At 39.1% G+C, this 19,482-nt stretch overlaps 1 protein-coding gene across 1 annotated transcript in view; it reads right to left on the bottom strand.

The window, feature by feature from the left end:
- LOC131681939 (protein pinocchio) overlaps positions 1–17,993 on the bottom strand; it is a 172,908-nt gene extending 154,915 nt beyond the window's left edge. The window contains exons 1-2 of the mRNA XM_058963041.1: positions 17,389–17,993; positions 3,335–3,581 (exon numbers count right to left, since the gene is read on the bottom strand). Of these exons, the coding sequence (XP_058819024.1) occupies positions 3,335–3,551 (217 nt within the window). The 5' untranslated portion in view covers positions 3,552–3,581; positions 17,389–17,993. The remainder of the gene's footprint in view (positions 1–3,334; positions 3,582–17,388) is intronic.
- Positions 17,994–19,482: the final 1,489 nt, after the last annotated feature.

The following is a 19,482-nucleotide window of genomic DNA, read 5'->3' as shown; positions in this document are numbered from 1 at the left end:
ACTGGCTTTAAAAAGACCGAACTCGGTCAAATGACATTTCATATGTGGAAATGGCTCGCGGTATTAAAACTTTCTTTGATTTAGGACAAATTTTCAAAATCCAAATAGTTCGAAACTCTCAGCTGGGACTCAACCCCACAGTTGTCGGAAACCCCAAAAACGTGAACTCAATTCACTAGAGGCCAATATATTCAGGGTACCTTTGGAGGAATGGTTCGTATAAATATTCTCCAAAATCTGATAAAAATTAAAATTAGGTATCGTAGGTATCAGGCAAAACGTATAACGGAATTCATAAGATTTATCTTATGATGCATAGAAAAGTAACAAAACTATGTTTTCATAAGATTAACATGAAAAACATACGGCTTTTATGATTATCTTATTATTTTATAAGGTATTGTATATGCCAGTCGTTTGAATTTCATACGAGCATCATAAACATACGAGAAATGAATAATATTGTCTTATGATAAACCAAAGATACCTTATGGAAAAAATAAATGCCGTTTCATAAGATAATCTTATGATTTTCATATGTGCTACTTGTGGCTAAAAAGTATACGATATTACTATGAAATTCGCTGTATTTTTTGCCTGAGTGTATGATCAAACTAAAAAAAAACTTTTCAACTGACGTAGTAGAAAGTTGGTGTCTTCGACAAAGATTTAGAAATACTCGTAATTAAGAGTTTTGTGTAAGAGGGTGGAGATAGCGTAGTTGATAAATCGATTGCCTTGTACGCAGCTCACCTGGGTTCGATTCCCAACCCCGCACATAGGGTTAGTGATCTTTCTAAAGAGATTTCTCTAGCCCGACAAAGAGGCGAATGACACTTTTTGTGGAAGAACTTGAACTTGAAAGTCAAAAAACATGATAAAGTAAGCTTACCCTATTCATAGGGTTCTAGAGTGCCACGGATTAAACCTCCCTACTTTTATTGTGCGTAGTCTAGACATTGAAAAAAGTGCCTGTTCGTGCATTTTGGTTTGTACCTTTCTTTCTTTTACGTAGTTGAAGTTGGTATGAAAAATGTTAAAATGTTCAACAACTTTGAAACGAATGAGAATTTTTACATACAGTCTAACAATATTGAGTAGTTTCAATGACTCCATATTTCTCAGGAACATTTTCACGAAAAGTCACAATGAAAAAAGTTATATAAAAAATCTAAATTTAAGGGGGTTGCCAAAGAAAACGCTTTATAAATTGATATTCTTTAGTCCTACAAATTCAAGTTATTTCACAAAATTATTCATTACGAGCATTTCTAAAACTTTGTCGAAGACACCAACTTTCTACCTAGTCAGTAGAAAAAGTTAATTTTTTAGTTCGATCATAGTAAGCCATGTCTAATTCTAATTTTTATCAGGTTTTAGGGAATATTCATACGAACAATTCCTCTAAAGATACCCTGTGAATATATTCGACGGTTTGGCCTCTAGTGAATTAAGTTTACGTTTTTTGGGTTTCCGACCACTGTGCACCCTGCTCCTTACGCACGGGCCTGCATCGACGCATCCATGTCACACCCACAATCCATTGGTAGGTATCCATCTTGAAAAACATATGATCCGAAGGGGAGTCAAAACAAACCGAACAAAGAAACATTTCTGTGAATTTCACAACTATATATGGACCAGCTCATGTGAGCTGATCGTTGTTTAAACGTCATCCGACAGCAGACCACAGAGCAGGACAGACTGTGCGATGCGTCATTTGTTTTCCTTGAAAGGAAGCCGTAAACTCTCTCGCTCGCTTCGAATGATTAGCGCGAGGTTGGAATTGGGCAAAATATTTACCGAGTTCAAAAATAGGTTGGAAAGCGCTACAGAGTACATAATTGGTTTGTCATTGTTAGGGAGGGTACCGCACTATGCACTGCAAGCCTAAAATCAATTGGTATATCTTTGCTTTGTACCCACGAAACCGTTTTTTACAAAGATGACCAAAATATTGCGAAATATGCGTGTTTGAAAAAAACGAAAACTCGGCACTAGTGTCTCAATTTTCACCCTCCTATTTGAGCAGATGCGTTGAACAGAGATGACAGGCAATGCTCCAACAAACGGATTCAAATTGGTAGGATAATAATATGAACAGGGCGAAAATAGGATCACCTCCCTTGCTTGCCCACACATGAACTTGCTTAATGTTTTACCATTCCGATGAAGGTTTCGTCAATATTATTATATTTTATTAATGGAAGGAGTTGTGATAAAATATTTTTATTGTTATTATTTTATTCTAGAGCAATGTTCTAGAAGATCATAATATGGGACTTCGGAAGTAGATAAAGTCCGTCTGTGTAAACTTTGCGAGTGAAAAGTGAGTGCATACATACATCAATATCTTCTGTCCAACGAAACATTTATATTTTTCTCAATTTTTTGCAACAACCATTTTTGTATGCGGTGTCGTTATTCCTGATTTAAAAGGTATATTCCACCCAAAAATTTGACGTACGTATGCAAACCCAAAAATTTTTGATAAGAATTTAGGTAAAATTTAGCTACCGCACTAAAACCTTTTGATTAAGTGTGTTGTATCTTCCACGAAAGACAAATATACAAAATAAACAATAGTAGTAAGCAGTCCGCGGCTAGTTTGTATACCTGAATAGGTTGTATAGTTTATTAATAAATTGATGATCCACTGCTTTGTATGGAAATGTAGTGCATATTTTTCTAGAATAAGCGCTACTCGTGCTACAAACAGTTTCTTATCTCGGTTATATTTAAACTCAACAGAGTTTCAGTCATCTCGTATAAAAACTAGTTTGAAAAAGTAATTATCAGCCGCAAGAACTCTTGCAAATTCAGCTCATATCAATTTCGAGTGTCTACTTATTTGGTCAAATGATTGACCTGAAAGCAGAAATTGAACGAACCAATAGGTGAACCGGTTTACAAAGCGTGGCATGTGCTCATGTATACGCGGCATCTTTCGATAACGAAGATGTATTAATGTAATAATAAATAAGCCTTTCTATTTTCCATCCGCTCGGACGCAGAGAGTCAGTTGTTTGTTTGTTTTTGGCGTAGCTGTTGATGACAGAGCAAAAAAGCACATGAAAAACAAGATGTTTAGACGAATTAGAAATGTTTACTGAAGGCGACGAGCCTCCTGAAACATACCCCTATGCGAAAAGGTGCAAATAATAGGCGCACGATTCGACGCGAGTGTCACATTTGAATGCTACGTAACTACGATTCCTTGCCACGATGATTTTAGGCTTAATGCGCCAATTTAAACCGATAAGTAGGTTTAAGAACAATTTCGACAGTAACCATATTTGTGTATTCTGTAGAAGACCTACTTAAATTCACTTACCTTTCAGAAAGCGCGGCAAATTGGCAGGCACGTGCGACACGCCGATGTTGAAACACGTTGTCGATCGGTTCTGTACTACCGCTGGATGTGGAGCATCGGCTGCTGCTTTGGTTGATCCAGGTTCTCCAGAAAAATCCGGATCATCCGAATCGAATGCGACGTTATCTTCCCATTCGGAAACGACGCTCGCTTGCTGGGCTGCTCCGAACGACTTCATGTCACTGTTGAGGTTCACCGAACGGTACGCCTGCAACACAATGGGAACAATACAACGAGCTGCGTTAACACGATGCAGGTAATAAATGTAAAGCGAATGCATTTTTAACCTTTGGCATCCTTCGCGTTTGTGATCGGACAAATGGGAACTTTGGAAAAATTGGAACGAAAATTTGCCCTTTTGAGCTTGAATTAATGAAAACGTACAGAAACAGGACAGTAGTGGGAAATTAAAACTCCTTCGATTTCTTTTAATCCAACACTATACTAGATACTTATTATATAAGAGAATTCGCATTACTTGTCGATTTACTGTAAATTCACTACACTACAATGCGTAACCAATTAGTGTTGAGCGAAATCCCAGCTACTTTTTATTCAGTTTCATACCATTTACCTAATGCATGTAGGAAAATACTTCATTTTGCAAATTGATTTTTTAAAAATATTTTTTTGTTTTTCTCCATTCTAGTATTAGCCACGCACAAGCCATTATTCGCGTTTGCGGTCCTATTACCTCTTGTATTACCAGAATACCAGCGGTATGAATACAGCAATCGATGATTATTTGGTAGCAAGTTCGGATGATTGCTTCAATATTATCACCCTCACAGAGACGTGGCTTAGCGATAGCACTCTGTCAGTGCAAGCATTCGGTGCCAACTATGATGTTTTCCGTACTGATCGCAGCTCACGCAACAGTCTCAAGGCTACCGGTGGCAGGGTACTTGTGGCTGTCCATCGTCGATTGAAAGCGCAACTGATTGAGGATATTTCGTCGAGCAGGTGTGGGTGCGAATCAAACTGGCTGGTTACGTACTTTTTCTCTGTGTGGTTTATTTTCCACCGGACCGCACTCGCGATCTGACATTGATAGATGCACACATTGAGTCATTGGAACGGATTTCCGCTCAAGCAAACCCGGTCGATGAGATCCTGATTGTTGGTGATTTCAACTTCTTCGGATTAAAATGGCACCCTGCTTCCGACGGATTTATGTTCGCAGATCCCGAATTGTCATCTTTTCATGCTGGAATCACCAGTTTACTTGACTGCTACAGTCTAAATCTGTTGCGCCACACGAATAATGTGGTGAATGAGAGCAACAGAATCCTCGATCTCTGCTTCTCGAGCAAATCTGACTACGCGCCGAAAATTACCGCAGCACCGTTCCCCCTGGTAAAGATTGCTAGACACCACCCTCCCCTGCGTATAGTGCTTGAAGCGATTCGTGTGAAGCATAGGGTTGTGGTACCGGTAATACAGGTACCGAAAATCCCGGGAATAGTGACCCATTTTTGGTACCGTAATACCGGTACTGAACAAAAGCCAGTACCGGTATTTTCGGTACCATACAATTTTTTATGACAAATATTTGGACTCTCTAGAGGGATCTGTTTCAAAATATCGGTCCAGAGATGAGTTTTAATTATATTAATTACCTTCTAGATAAATCGTTGAGCTAACCTTTCTGTGGGAATGAGGAGGAGCCATCATCATAATAAATCTAGAAGGTATACATTACTAGGTCCCGTTTTACTGAACGGTATGTTGAAATTCCAGCACTATTTTGTCGAAATCAAATTTTAACGATCTTGCACTAAATCTCAAAATATTTACATCTAGCGTAAAAGACGTAAAAATTTGCTATGATTTTTTTACTAGCGACATTCTGATTGGTTTCCATTATTCACTGGGTGGCGCGTAATAAGACTATGGTCTAAGTCAGGTCTGTATTTGGTTTGCTCTTAAACCATTATCTATAAAAGAACGAACAGCGATTTAGTAGCTAACAGTTTTAGACTTGGTGAACTGCTTCAAATGAGGCGATTTGTAATTATTAATGATCGGAAAACTCAGCAAAACTTCACAGTTTACAGGAAAGCAGCCTTGGTATGCATTAGAGAATAGAAGGCAAACGACATAAAGGTCGAAACCAATTTACAAAAAAGTAAGAGAGGAAATGCGAGCAACCTGCTCTGATTTTCCGCCATTCTCGCTTTTATTTACAGTTGTTAATAGGGTTTCTTACATTTACCATCTGTTGAAATGGACAAAAGTTGCACCGCTTAGCAGTTATTGATTTCAAAGTGACCTAGATTTCGAAATAAAAGAAGGTGCCGCATACGAAAAATATTTCTGTGAAATGAGTCATGCCATTCCGAAGTAATTAAAAACAATAAACATGATTTTTTGATCAGTACAAATCAATCATTTGAGAATAAGGTCATCAGTTTGAGCATTCACTTTCACTTTGAAGCTTTTTTCGATTTTTTTTAAACAATATTCGTGTACCGGTACTACCGGTACTGAGTGCTTCAGTACCGTAGTACCGATTCTCGTCAAAAGGGTCGGTACTGCGAACCCTAGTGAAGCATGACTGCAATGTTTCTGACACCGTCAGCTATAACTTTAGAATGATGATGTCAACGTTGCAGTCCAGACCTTCTCCAATGAGCTATGCTATCGATCGCTATGTACCCAAAAGAAGCGCCCTTCAATCTAAGCATTCCGCGTGGCAAACCGCCGAGTTGAGACGATTAAAAACGACTACAAGGGCCGCTCTGAAGAAGTACTCCAAGTTTGGGGGCTACGTGCTGCAACAACACTACGTGCGTGTTAACCAAGTCTATAAAAAGACATCGAAGCGTTGCCATGCCGATTACTTGTGAAACGTGCAACGTAAGTTGAAGTCCGTACCAAACATTCTGGAAGCATGTAAACGAGCAAAGAAAGGAATCCGGGTTGCCTTCAACGATGTTCTATGGAGGGCGTACGAGCTCTAGTTCACAGGAGATTTGCCAACTATTCTCTGAAAAGTTCGCGAGTGTTTTCTCCAACGAGAAACTGGCACCGACCCAGGTTTCATGCGCGGCACTAAATGTACCTCAATCATACCAATCTTTGAGCTCTATCAATATCGACAATAATATGGTACAACTTGCGATTGGCAAAATGAAGGCTTTAACCTCGGCAGGCCCAGACCGCAACGCGATCCTGCGCCTGTATGTGTTGGCGGTTTGCTACCCAGTAACCGGCCAGCGGGCGACATCTAGCAATTTTTCCATCGTGAGTATCTACCAGATTGTGTTCCCGTTAAACGGCGACGTCGAAGCTTGTCATAGACCAGTATAGCTGAGCTGTTGTGGCATACGAATTGGTTCGATATAACAGTGCTATCTCAGTACAGCTTGAAACGGGCATTTCCCAGCACAGGCACAGCAGATATCGGTAGTTCGGCACAATCTTTTCCAAAAGACCATGTTGCAACGCTAATTGCTGATGCGAAATCTTAGCAACGCTATTGTGACGCTCGGTGAAAATTAGAAAGATATTTTTTTTGACCTACAACTTTGCCGAAGACTTCAAATCAATTTAAATTCCTTAGGAGAAATTATAAAACATTTAATGAAAAACACTAAACTTTAAAAGAAGAAAGATATAATATGAACATGTTAACAAGAATTACCGGAGAAGATTTGTTCTACAACTTTAAAGAAGAAACCTAATTTCTATTTCTTTCCGCTAAGTAGTTAGTGCTGGCGCCATCGAGGTGGTGAAATGTAGAACTAAAATTTTGTAGTTAAAAGATGACAAATAGTATTTCTTAAAAACTTTCAAATTTACGATTCAGCTAAACCTAACCAGTATCTTGCGTTAAAAAGTTCATGGAAATCGACTACTGATACCATGTGCTGTTAGGTCTCATGCAAACTGACGTAGACATAACTTTATTAACCCATTCATGCCCATATTGTTTGTGGACAACAACGTTTTTAAATAGCTATAACTTTTAATTGAGGCGAGATTTGCTCACAAAAACAAGTAGGGCTCATTGATGTGATTATTTCCTTTAATTTGAGTATTAACAGCTACAAGGATCAGCTCTAGAACTGAAGTTATTGCAATTAGTCTGTTTGGATTCCAATGGAGCAGTGCTGCCAGGGACAGTTTACATTGACGGGGGAAAATGATTTTTTCATATATCTTCGTTATGGTGCAATATTATTGAAAACTGATAAAACTTATCAATTTAGACTGTCGTTGGCAACGTTTTCCACGTAATTGGACTATTGTAATTATTCTAGGAGAATTGTATTGAGCATTAGAAGGTAAAAATTGATTAGCTTCTAGCACCTCCATGGAAGCATCTATATTCATGAAAATAGGCTTTTCGTGTTTCTTGACGCCACCGTTTTCAAGGAAAAATAGTTTTGAAACCCTACATGCACTAGAAAAAAGTTGGGCATGAAAGGGTTAAAAATTTAATAAGTTCTCCTAAGTAAGTTGGATTGATTTGCAGTCTTCGACAAAGTTGTAGACAAAAAAGTTATCTTTCTTATTATCATTTTCAGTATATCCCTTATTTTGACGCGAGTCTTTGTTTTTTACTTTTTCAAGGATTTTCATGAACGTGTCCACTGGAAAACAGACAGAGAATGAATGACCGGAACGGTGACAGTGGACACGTTAAAATCCTTGAAAAAGGAAAAAACAAAGACTCACGGCCAAACAAGGGATATATAAATTCCATCAACGACTTGTCGTTAGCATCTGCCGATAGGCTTTGAGAACAGACATGCCCCTCCATAGCTCTACCCACTGCCAAAGTCTGGCGGCGACTGAGTTAGCTAAGAGAGCAAATAGTGATAAGCATAAGCATAAGCATAAGAGATCGCCCGTAGTTGCTACTCCGTTATTGACCAGAACCAAATTAGGTTGCAAAATGTTCATTGGAACAACATGCTTGGGAATAACATGATGAGCCACATTGTACAATCTATTCTGATCCCTGCATGCTGATCAATACCGACGCCGGCCACGTCCGAATGCAGATCTTCTGGGAAAGGAAGGAATGTTAGTCCGATACATGTTGCTACTAGAGACCGAGGAATCCTCTGCATCTCCACATGTATCACGGGAAGGGGACAGTTGTTAGTAAGTGTGCCAATAGCATTATCATGTAATAATTGCTCTGGGCAGCCGGCTGCCGAGAATTCGGGAAATTTATCATTTGTTGTATTAATACGATTAGCAAAATAAGCAACTTGAACTCCGGATAGCGGCTATAAGGAGCACTGCTTATATTGTTTAATAATATTCAATCACGCGACGAATTTTTCGTGGTTTTTATCGTGTCAGTGCTGATTTTACCCGGCGATCGCTTGAATAAAATGAGGAATCTTATACAGAATGTTCATCAGACTCTTCCATAGGTATCGCGGAGTTGGTGGTTTGGAAGGGAATAGGGTCTAGGATTCGCTCCAAGCAAGCGATGCGACCTGTAAAGCATAGTTTATTAGGTAGTAGTTCAGTTGGTTTTCAAGAAGTTCGCTCGAAAAATAAGATCTTGTTTAGTTTTTGGTTCTTTTAAAATCGGGGTAGCCGGCTACCGAGAGTATCCTATGTTTTCTAAACAAAAGCAATTTCACATCCACACAGCCGATCGTGGGAATATTGCCTAGAAAAGTCAATCTTATCTGCATAATGGGCCGGATCACTATTTATTGCGACAGTATTCTGACAAATTTCACTATTCCTTCTCGACGATATATTTATTGGGTTGAACACTACCGAGTGATAACACGTTATACAAAGAGTTATGATAGCTCTAGATGTTATAAATCAACGAAAGCATTTCCTATTTCTAATATCGGATTGTTTGTGAAATACACGTATACGTACGATTATATCGAACATTGATGAAAAATACAGAGGATCGTTAACCTGATGCACGGGCTTGTTACCAATAACCGAACATGAAATTAGATTCATTAAAACAGACGCGTCGAATTTTCAGTACGTATTGTCTCGCGATCATCGATACTAGTCAAATTAAAGTCTTATTGGAGCTGCTTTCCGAACAACTTTTACGGTATCATTTTCTCGGCTAGATCTGTTCGCACACTCTCTAACTAATGCTGATTTCGTTTTTAGAATCGAGTCGCTCTAGGTTCGCTCTGAGCTGTCACTTTTGTATGGATTTCGTAAATATTAGAGCGAACCTATGGCGACTCTGATCTAAAACCGAAATCAGCATAAGAGAGCAAATAGTGATAATAAAATATCTCAAGCCTGAGCGCAGTCCACTTGAGTTAAAAATAGATGAAGAGAGAGATTTGGCCCGATCGATGAGAGGGAGATGTGACGATCTGCTTATAGGAGACATTGGGGGTCGATAGGTGAATTAGGAGGTATTGGAGGCTGTGGCGGTGATCACGATACTGTTGGGTATATGTGATGACATCATCACAGTTCCTCCATGGCGGAGTGGTTAACGCACCCAACTAGTGACTGGGAGATCACAGGTTCGATTCCTGCTTGAGGACACGTTCATAAAAATCATTTTCAGTGATAAACTGATTCCTACAGTGCCACCTAGCGTTTGAAACGCCAGTAAGTGGGCTCCCTCCATGTAAATTTATCCGATTTGGCTCAAATTCCCAGTGGGACTAGGAATCGACTCAGGGGTGGCCCGAAGGGAGTTATTTTTTTCGTTTCACTCTAGTGGGCACGGTGCTTTCTGCTTCCACTCTCCAGTCTGCTCCTCCGCAGTCTGTAGATTGCAGTTAAGGTTGTTGTTCGCTTACGCTAGGTAAAGTGCGTTGCAGTTGCGGTCCGCAGCACAAACTGCTTGGTAACATGTCGGTTTGCAATTTCCACAAAGTATCCTTGCCATCGTAGCACCTGCGCTACGCATAGTATTTGGATGTCAACTATTCCTTGTCCCTTGGCAATGTGAATCTCTTCAGCGCCGACTACGGATGACGCATTCCCATTTGTCTAAACGCCTTCCTCAATTTTTTCTCAAGATATTCCAGGTCAGTCCGGCTCCATTTGATGATGCCGAAACTGTAGATCAACGCGAAGACAGTAAACGTGATTGCTCTGATCTTACTTCCTGCGTTCAAAAAGAACCATGTCTCGAATCATCACGCCTTCGTCGATCTCGCAGCCTCCAGTGTCGACTGATCGCCCTGGTAGTAGCTGATCATTTCGGAATTTCTCTAGGCCAAACGCCATGCCGATGTCGTTACGAATCCTTTCGACTAGTTGGTTACACACTACTTATTCAACAATGATTGCATCGATGATGGCTTGATCTTTGCAGTCATGTGTGTTTTTCTTGTATCCCTTCTGCTCCTCTGTCAGGATGCTATTCTGCTTACAGTTGGCCCATACGTAAGTGGTGATGAAGGTGCTCATGATTTAATGCGGGCTTGGTCTGTACTTAGGGTCCTTGGGGAGAAGAGTTGTAGTACAACGGGTCATTGAATCCGGTAATAAACGTGGGTCGCGTAACGCCCTGTTGAAAGTGCAGCCATCGTGGGATGGAAACGGTCAGCTTCAAGTATCAAAAGTCGTCATCTCGTCAATATCTTAACCTGCTCATTCCTCCTTGTGCCTTAGCCGCGGTTGCCCTTCGCGATGTTGTACGGGAGTCTCCCAAATAGTGGCACAAAAGCTAGTGACATCGCCGATATCCGGCAGATTTTTCCTTCCGGCTTCTCATGACTGCTTTGGTCATAAAAGTGTATCGCCTCGGCCATTCTGATAAGACACTCTATTGCTGTTCTAGTGTGTCGAGTTTTTCCGTCAGCTGGGGAGCTCCCCGCACGCGAAGATCAGTGCCGTCTCTGTACGCCAATATTCAATAGCGTTTTAATAACGGCGCGTTTGTTCGAGATCTTGGTGATATTGATGCGGGTCGGGACTTACACGTCGGTATCCTAAATATCTTCCAGACATTACTGCAGAAAAGAATACTATTAGCTGCAGATCTTCCAGGTTCAGCACAAATTCCAGATGCATCGGAAGAACGTTAGCATTCATGATCTGAACTTCACAGGTCAACTTAAAAGAATACTGCAGCTTCGGGATCCTGGGGCGCGACATTGGGTCTAGCCGCGATACTGCGCATCCGCAGTATCGTCGATATTGAAGAACAAATCGCGTAGTAGCTGCTGATCATGGGATTGGTCCTCTGGCAATGATTGTCTTTCTTTTCCTTTTTATTAACGACTAAGCGTGAGTCAATTTTTTTGCTGTAACGAGCGAAATGGTGAAGGCATAATCTTTAGTGAGGCGTGAAATAGGGTAATATGAGCAAGATTAAAGTTTCCTAAAGATTTAACCCTTTGTCTTCTACTCCAGGAGTCAGGTCCGTTTCACTCTTCCTTGAGTACTATGGCTCTCAATATTAAAAAATACTTCTTGTCTTCCAGTCCCTTGCTAAATAAATGTCATTATAACATGAAAATTTTAAATAGGCGTTAAATTTAATAAAAAAAATGCGCCCTCTCACGCAAAACAGGATTGCTATGGCTCTGTTTCAAACTGACGTTATTTACACGGACCTTTCAGCTGCATTTGACAAGATTAATCACGCTATTGCAGTGGCAAAGTTAGATAGACTTGTCTTTGGTACTAATATTCTCCGCTGGATGCAACGGTATCTAAGTAATCGTCGTTTGGCAGTCAAGATAGGTGATTGTGTATCCGAAGAGTTCTTCGCTTCATCTGGTATTCCGCAAGGCAGCCATCTCAGTCCATTGATTTTTCTTCTGTATTTCAACGACGTCAACTTTAGAAGGGCCACGGTTGTCTTTCGCCGACGACCTCAAGTTATACCATAGAATTCGGAATACTGATGATGCAGCTTTCCTTCAACGCCAACTGGTAACCTTTGCGGAATGGTGCGAGTTCAACCGAATGACCGTAAACCCCAAGAAATGTACGGTCATTACGTTCTCGAGGAAGAAAACGCCAATTCGATTCGATTACTGTCTAGCTGAATCCACAATTGACAGAGCGAATTGCGTCAAAGATCTCGGAGTTTTTCTCGATGAACAACTGACGTTTAAACAGCATATCAGCTGTATTGTCTCAAAGGCATCACGCTGTTTGGGGTTCATAATGAGAATATCTAAGCACTTTTCAGATATTTACTGCATGAAATTTCTCTACTGCTCACTCGTTCGATCAACTCTGGAATATTGTTCAGTTGTGTGGAACCCTCATTATCTTAACGGTGTGCATCGAATTGAGATAATACAGTGCTGATTTGTTCGGTTTGCCCTTCGTCGATTGCCTTGGAGCAACCCTCACCAGCTGCCAAGTTATGAAAGCCGGGGTTTGCTTATTGTACTCGATACATTGCAAGTGCGGCGGGATCTATTCCGCGCTATGACGATTTCGGATATTTTGCAAGATCGAATTGACTGTCCCGAGCTTCTCATTGCGATAAATATGAACGTTCGCCCTCGCGCCTTTCGCAATAATTTAGTCCTCCGATTACCTCTTCGCCGAACTATGGAGTAAACGGCGCCATCATTGGTTTGCAGCGGACCTTCAACAGAGTGTCATCCGAGTTCGATCGTCACATTCCACGTAGCAGATTACAATTTGACTTTTTAAATAGATTAAGAAATTATCATTAGGACCACACTGTGTCTGTTGATATCAATTATAAATAAATCTATTGCAGATTTCTCGAGTTCGGACGGATCGATATTCGGCCGTGACAGAAATATCGAAAATTCGTCCTGTTAAGCTTCGGGTGGTTGTTAACAGTTTAAATCAGGCAAATGACATTGCTGGCTACGGGCCCTTCACGAAGGAGTACAGGGTGTGCATTCCAGTTAACAGGGTTGAAGTGGGGTCGTTTCTGATTCGAGTCTGAATTGCGAGGACCATCTAAAATATGGGACTGGCTGTTTCAAAGATCCCATGCTCCCAGCCAGTGACGATACTGGAGTGCAAATGTTTGCATTCAGCATCAGGCGCAGCTGACGGGAATATACGTCAACTCAGACTCTTATCGGGTGACCTTCGCCGGTTCTGCTCTACCCAACTATCTCCTCTTTGACAAGGTTCGTCTACCTGTTCGCCTCTTTGTGCCGCGGGTCATGAACTGTACTAATTGCAAACAATTGGGACACACAGCATCCCATTGTAGTAATAAGGACCACTGTGGGAAATGCGGTGGGAATCATGCGGATGATTCCTGTGGAAGGGATGTCGAAAAGTGTCTCTATTGTGGGGGAAACCCACATGATCTCCTTTTATGTCCCGCGTACAAACAGCGCGAGGAGAATCTTAAGCGTTCCCTTTAGTGACGTTCCAAGCGATCTTTTGCAGAAATGCTTAAGCTACGCCAGCTCTCTCTATACCAACTTGTCTACTGACGAAGGCGACTGTGGTGAACCCCAGGAGGGAACATCTTCTGCTGGGCCTAGAAGCAGTAGAAAAAGGAGGAACATTTCCTCTCCCAAGCTTCGTCGTAAAGGCCAGAAGGTGTCTCTTCATGCCCCCCCCCCTAAAATAACTACTCAAGGAAGTAGGGGAACATGGGGAGACTTGACCAAGCGCAGAATTTTATTATTGGCTATGACGTATTCTATTAGGTTCTTTAAACAAATTCAAAAATATTTTTATGCTTGTTTCGATCCCTTAAGGTAATTTTAAAAGTTTGGAATGTAAAGTTCTTTCCTTATAGAAAATATTCCGTATTTAATAAATTTGCGTTAAACGACGTAATTTTTTATCAAACTTTGTATGGACATATCTACTCGACTAATAATTACTTCTAAAGTACTCATAGATCATTTTATTTTTTATGAACTAGTGAAACGATTTTACATAAATTGGAAAATTGAAATAGTTACATATTACTAAAATTTGTACGGAATTGAACGCAATAACTAACGTTGGGGAGACTTGACCAAGCTTTTATGGGAGACTTAACCAAGTGGCAATAAGCCAAAGAAAGATATAATTTTTCTGATACTTACTATGCTGTGGTACCTACTGTTAGTGTTAATCACGTCACAAAAAATCCCACATCAAACATCAGTCTATATCTTTTAGTACTAATAAACAAAGTTAGTAGTAATCTGGCTGATTTCGTGACGTGTGAACATACAATGTAAGCAGTACAATTAATCCTTAAAAGGAAATGCACTAAACACAGTCGAAATTTATGAAATGCAACCCTTTTATATTATTTACTGCTACCTAAGGAGCTCGACAATAAGGAAAAAAAGATTACAGTATGATTTATGTCATTATTGCTTTCATGTAACTTTCAAATGGTTTACAATATCGCCTTGATGTCAAAGAGAAAGTTGCACGAATGTTTACGGGCCTTTTGAAAAACCTATTATAGTTGATGGAGAAACGCGACTAACTTATGAAAAGGTCGTAATAAAACAAAATAATTGTGTTGTTAAAACAAAAGTTAAAATATCTCATTTTAGAATTTTTTTGTTAAGAGCATTTCGATTTAAAATGGCGTTTAGAATCATATTCAAAAAGAAAATTGTATTTTTGACTGCAAATAGTAAGAATTATAAAAAAATGTCAAAAGTTGTTAGCAAAACTTTTTTTATTGAAAGCTTCTCCATGATCCAAATACACTAAAAAGGTTGCTTTTACGTCTTTAAAACGATAAACATTAAATTTTTGACATTTTTTGATGGGGTAACGTGAATAACTTTTAAAAAGAGCATAATTACACGAATTAATTGTTTTTGAAGTAGCAAAATTTCAAATATCTCGAAAACTATCTCATTTTGGAAGATTTTTGTTAAATGCATTTTGATTTTAAATGGTGCTTAGAATTAAATTCTGTAATAAAATTACAATTTTGTATGTCAATTAGTATGAAATTTAAAAACATGTACGAAGTTATTGTTAGAAAAACTTTTTTACCGATTTTTTCTCCATCATGCAATCACAATCAAAATGTTTCTTTTCTCTTTAGGTTTTTGGTAACAAAATATAAAAAAAATGGTTTTTTTTCGCAATTTATATTTTTTTCGGACAGAAGTATTCATTCCCTGTAACTTGTTCTCAGATAGTTTTGCTGTATAAAATACAGTAATCGAACAAAAAAAAATTGAAATTCATGCGCGTAGAAACGTTTACGCCCTTTTGAAAAATTACCCTTGTATCAAAATATTCCAATTGTCAGAGAATATCATGGAGATTCATACAGCGAACACACCTGCAAAGTTTCGTTCGAATCGACGATGGTTATATTTTGCGGTCGGCCGGTTTCTCATGGAATCCCTTCAATACATAATGGGGATGACAAAATCGGTTGTTATATTCATTCTAAAAATTATAGAAAACATAACAAATTTTAAAATTTTGTTCCTCTAGTAATTATAGCTGGCATCTACAGGAAATTATAGTTTGTAGCCAATCTATTAAGTGCAAAAAATTTTATAGGACACTGCACTGAATTGAAAGATTTGTTGATTATATGAAACTGCTTTATTTTATGCTATATTTCACCCTAAGGAGGAAAAATTGAAAAATTGAAACACATAGTGTGTTTAGTTTTAAGGGATTTGCGTCAAGCCAGCGCTAATCTATTCCGACAATAAGTTAGTGTCGGTTTCTGATGAGGCGAAGCCGAAACGCAACATAGTATGATTCTTTATTTTTCCAAATTATTGCGATTTTTACGAAAGTTTAAAATTTTGTGTTTCCAGGAATTGTAGCTGATATCAATTTCCATCGATTTTTGTCTTTAATTATCGGGATAAAATTTTTTTTTGCGAAAGATACGATATTTCTGTATGTCTACATATTTTTGTGAATATTTTTTGAGAGCATAAAATTCTGGATTTCCAGAAATTGTAGCTAGTATCAATTGTACTGTAAGAAAATATGTAAGTCATCGCATCGAATTCAAAATTATATGTTAAATAATTAAAATTTCTGTATTTCTACGAAGTTTTCATTATTTTTTAGAAAATAGTTATTCTTTCATAAACTGTAGTTAGTAGCAAATAATAAATTATAAATGTGTAATATAGCTCGAGAAAAAATAATTTGCTGATCGATTTTTTTTTTGGATTGTCGTACTACGGATAATCGAATCATTTTCTACGGATAATCGAGTCTACGGATAATCGAGACTGCGGATAATCGAATATGGCCTGTACCTGCAAATAGCTTTTTTGGACCAGAATCGACGTTTTGCAGTTGTTTATTGTGGTTTTAATCTAATTGGTCATTCGCCCAATCGACGTTTTGGGGTTTATTTGCTATTGTATATTTTGCCTTTCTCAACACACATAAATGTTATGTAATCACTCTGTAAAACTACAGCCTAATCCCGGTCGCAGGGCCATTTCTTTATTAAGATAGGTTTTTAACAGGAGCGTTGCTGAAGGATGCTATATGGTAGCTTCATACCCCTTAACTATCACTTGCTTACACCGCCCTCGCCACCAGTTTTAAATGCTCATAATACTTTGTTCGCATCAGGTCAAAAAAACTGTTTGCGACAACTGCAGAAAATATATTTTAAGTAACAAAAAAAAATATTGCGATTTTTTTTCGGTGAGCTCATACGAATCCGCAAGTTTATATAGTTTTCGAGTTTTCAGTGATCGAAAAATTTTCAATTTTGAGAAAGTTATAAATAAAACTTGAAATAAAAGTCATGTTCACCCACATAAAAAATTATTTTTCGCTAAATGCCAGAAAAAATTCGAAGAAATTTCAATCTGGGATGTAAATTCGACGTGGAATGAGCCAAATATATCATTAACGAAACGCGTTTGGTTTGCGGTTTTGCGCTTATGCTTAAAGCTTGGGCTAATCTCACTTTTATTCGGGACAACTATCATCAATCGGAGAGAGTTGTAGTGACTATGATGATGTCTCTCCTACCGTCAGCCGGCATGAAAGATGTCACATAGTAAACATGTATTTCATTGTGCAACACATATCCCACCTCTATATCCATCACTACTACAACAGTATTTGCAACTGCACCGAATGTTTTGCTTCATTTTTTTATAATCCGAAACAGTACTTACTTGAACTTCTTGCACTCTATCCAATCCGATGAGTATATAATTATCACCCACACCTATCGCGAAACTTCACTAACTTGCCGTATGCCACTTTGCGGTAGACAAGAAAAGAGAACTTATCACTCCTTTCTGCCCGAGCTGGTGCTAGCGCGAAGACGAAAGGTTTACGGTAGCAATTGGAACACCTAATTTGCACGGATTTTCACACGTAGGTTAAAAGTGAATTTATAACAAAAATCAGATGTTGCTACCGAAGCTCGAAAAACTGCCAAAATGAGCAACACAAGATATGGGACAAATAAACGCTGCCTATACCACACTGTCACACACCGCAGGTAAATGTACCCTGGTAGGTATCTGAATGACAACTGCAATGCGCGAAAAAACTGCCTTTCCTCGCTAAATACATCCAATGAAACGATGACTGAAAATCATTTCGAGTCGAGTGGAACTTAATCCCGCACGACTGTATATCTTTTTCCACCGAACAAAGTACGCGTCGATTGCCTACCAAAAGCTAGACTGCACAAAATCACTGTTTATGTTTGGCCCTGAGCTGAGGGAAATTCTCTTGCACTGGATGTATTTTGTTTGCCACCAAACAAGAACCGCATGCAGAACTTTTATTGAAGTAAATGAACTCTGAGCTGACCGTGTAAATATACAACACTTTTCAATGTAGTGGTACGCAAAGCCATGAATCCGTGCATGTTGCGCGACATGCACCTGGCGACGAGATTTTTCACAATCAAAGGTTAACCCTTGTACAGCAGATTTTTTATTAAAATTATTCATGTCCGAAACCGACAGTTTAACGAGGCAAATTGTTCATTGATGCCAAATTTTTATGCACATTCCTTGTGCATAACTGGGGAGGAAGGGTAATTTTTTATGTATAATCCACATTATGGACTATTGGTAGAACGAAAAGGCGAATTAAGAGGCGGCTTATTCTTCTGTTACAGGAAATTTCGTCTTCATTTATTGATGGTTGGGATTTTTTTTTACTTAATAGGAATCTTTAGGAGTATGCCGATTGATACAATTTCTGATGCAGATTATTACTATGAGTCTCTCAGTCCATTTTTGTAATTCTAAGACCGAAATCGAAATGGTTTCTCATTACATTTTGTAGTCTTTTTTATAGGAGGTTGCCTCATCAGATCTACTATAGTTTGCAAATGGAACTGGGGAGCTGCTATAGCGGGATGAACTACACGCAGAATTTTGTTTATGCATCGATAGCATACTTTTCTATCTGCCTCTCGTTTCTTCTGCTGTAAATTTTATGCATTGTACATATTCGGTCTATCCACTCATTGAATGCTTACTAGAAGTATATGCATGAAAATGCATAAAAATTACAACAGAAGAAAAGAGACGGGAATAGAAAGTATGCTAACTATGCATATTTTTGTTTCTCAGTGTACAGACACTTTTATATACAGACTTGCGGAGACAAAAACAGTAAAACTAGCAACCATGAATGTAACCTTGCATCACGGAAGTTCCCATAAGCTTGCTATGAGCTTCCTCTTATACTTCCCCTCTCAAAACCCCAGTGGTGTAGCCAGAAATTTGGTTTGGAGGGGATTTGGCGAAAATCTTAAATTTTTCAAAAATGTTTAATCTGTAGGCTACGATCGACTGGCTACTACTGTGTACTGCAGTAATAGCGAAATGGGATGATGTGAGCGGGCATGGGCGCTGTAATACTCCGTTTATTTATTATTGCTCTGTCCCAGTTCTGTAATACACTTTTTTCGACCACCAACATCAGCTGTCACAACTCCTCTCCGCCAGGCCCGTACTCTGGTACAACATCTCCCCTTTTTTCTGAAGATTAAAGTACGTAGTCTGCAAATTTAGAAGCCTTCTTAACGACTCGACGCTGTCGAGTTATGGAAACCATTTCCGGCTCGACTCTGTGATCCGTTTCGAGGTTATCGTCGAATCCGTAAAGATCATCTTCTGAACTGCTGAATTCAGGGTGTTGATCTTCAACGTTGTCCATCGCAGCTGCTGCTACTGATTCTGTCGGCTCTGTTGTACTCTCGGGTAGTCTCTTCAGGTGAACTACGTTGCGATCATACGATT

Source organism: Topomyia yanbarensis, chromosome 2, assembly GCF_030247195.1.
Source record: "Topomyia yanbarensis strain Yona2022 chromosome 2, ASM3024719v1, whole genome shotgun sequence".
Classification (NCBI taxonomy): Eukaryota; Metazoa; Arthropoda; class Insecta; order Diptera; family Culicidae; genus Topomyia; species Topomyia yanbarensis.
The sequence above is the reverse complement of the archived record's forward strand: the minus strand, read 5'-3'. Positions and strand labels throughout refer to the sequence as shown.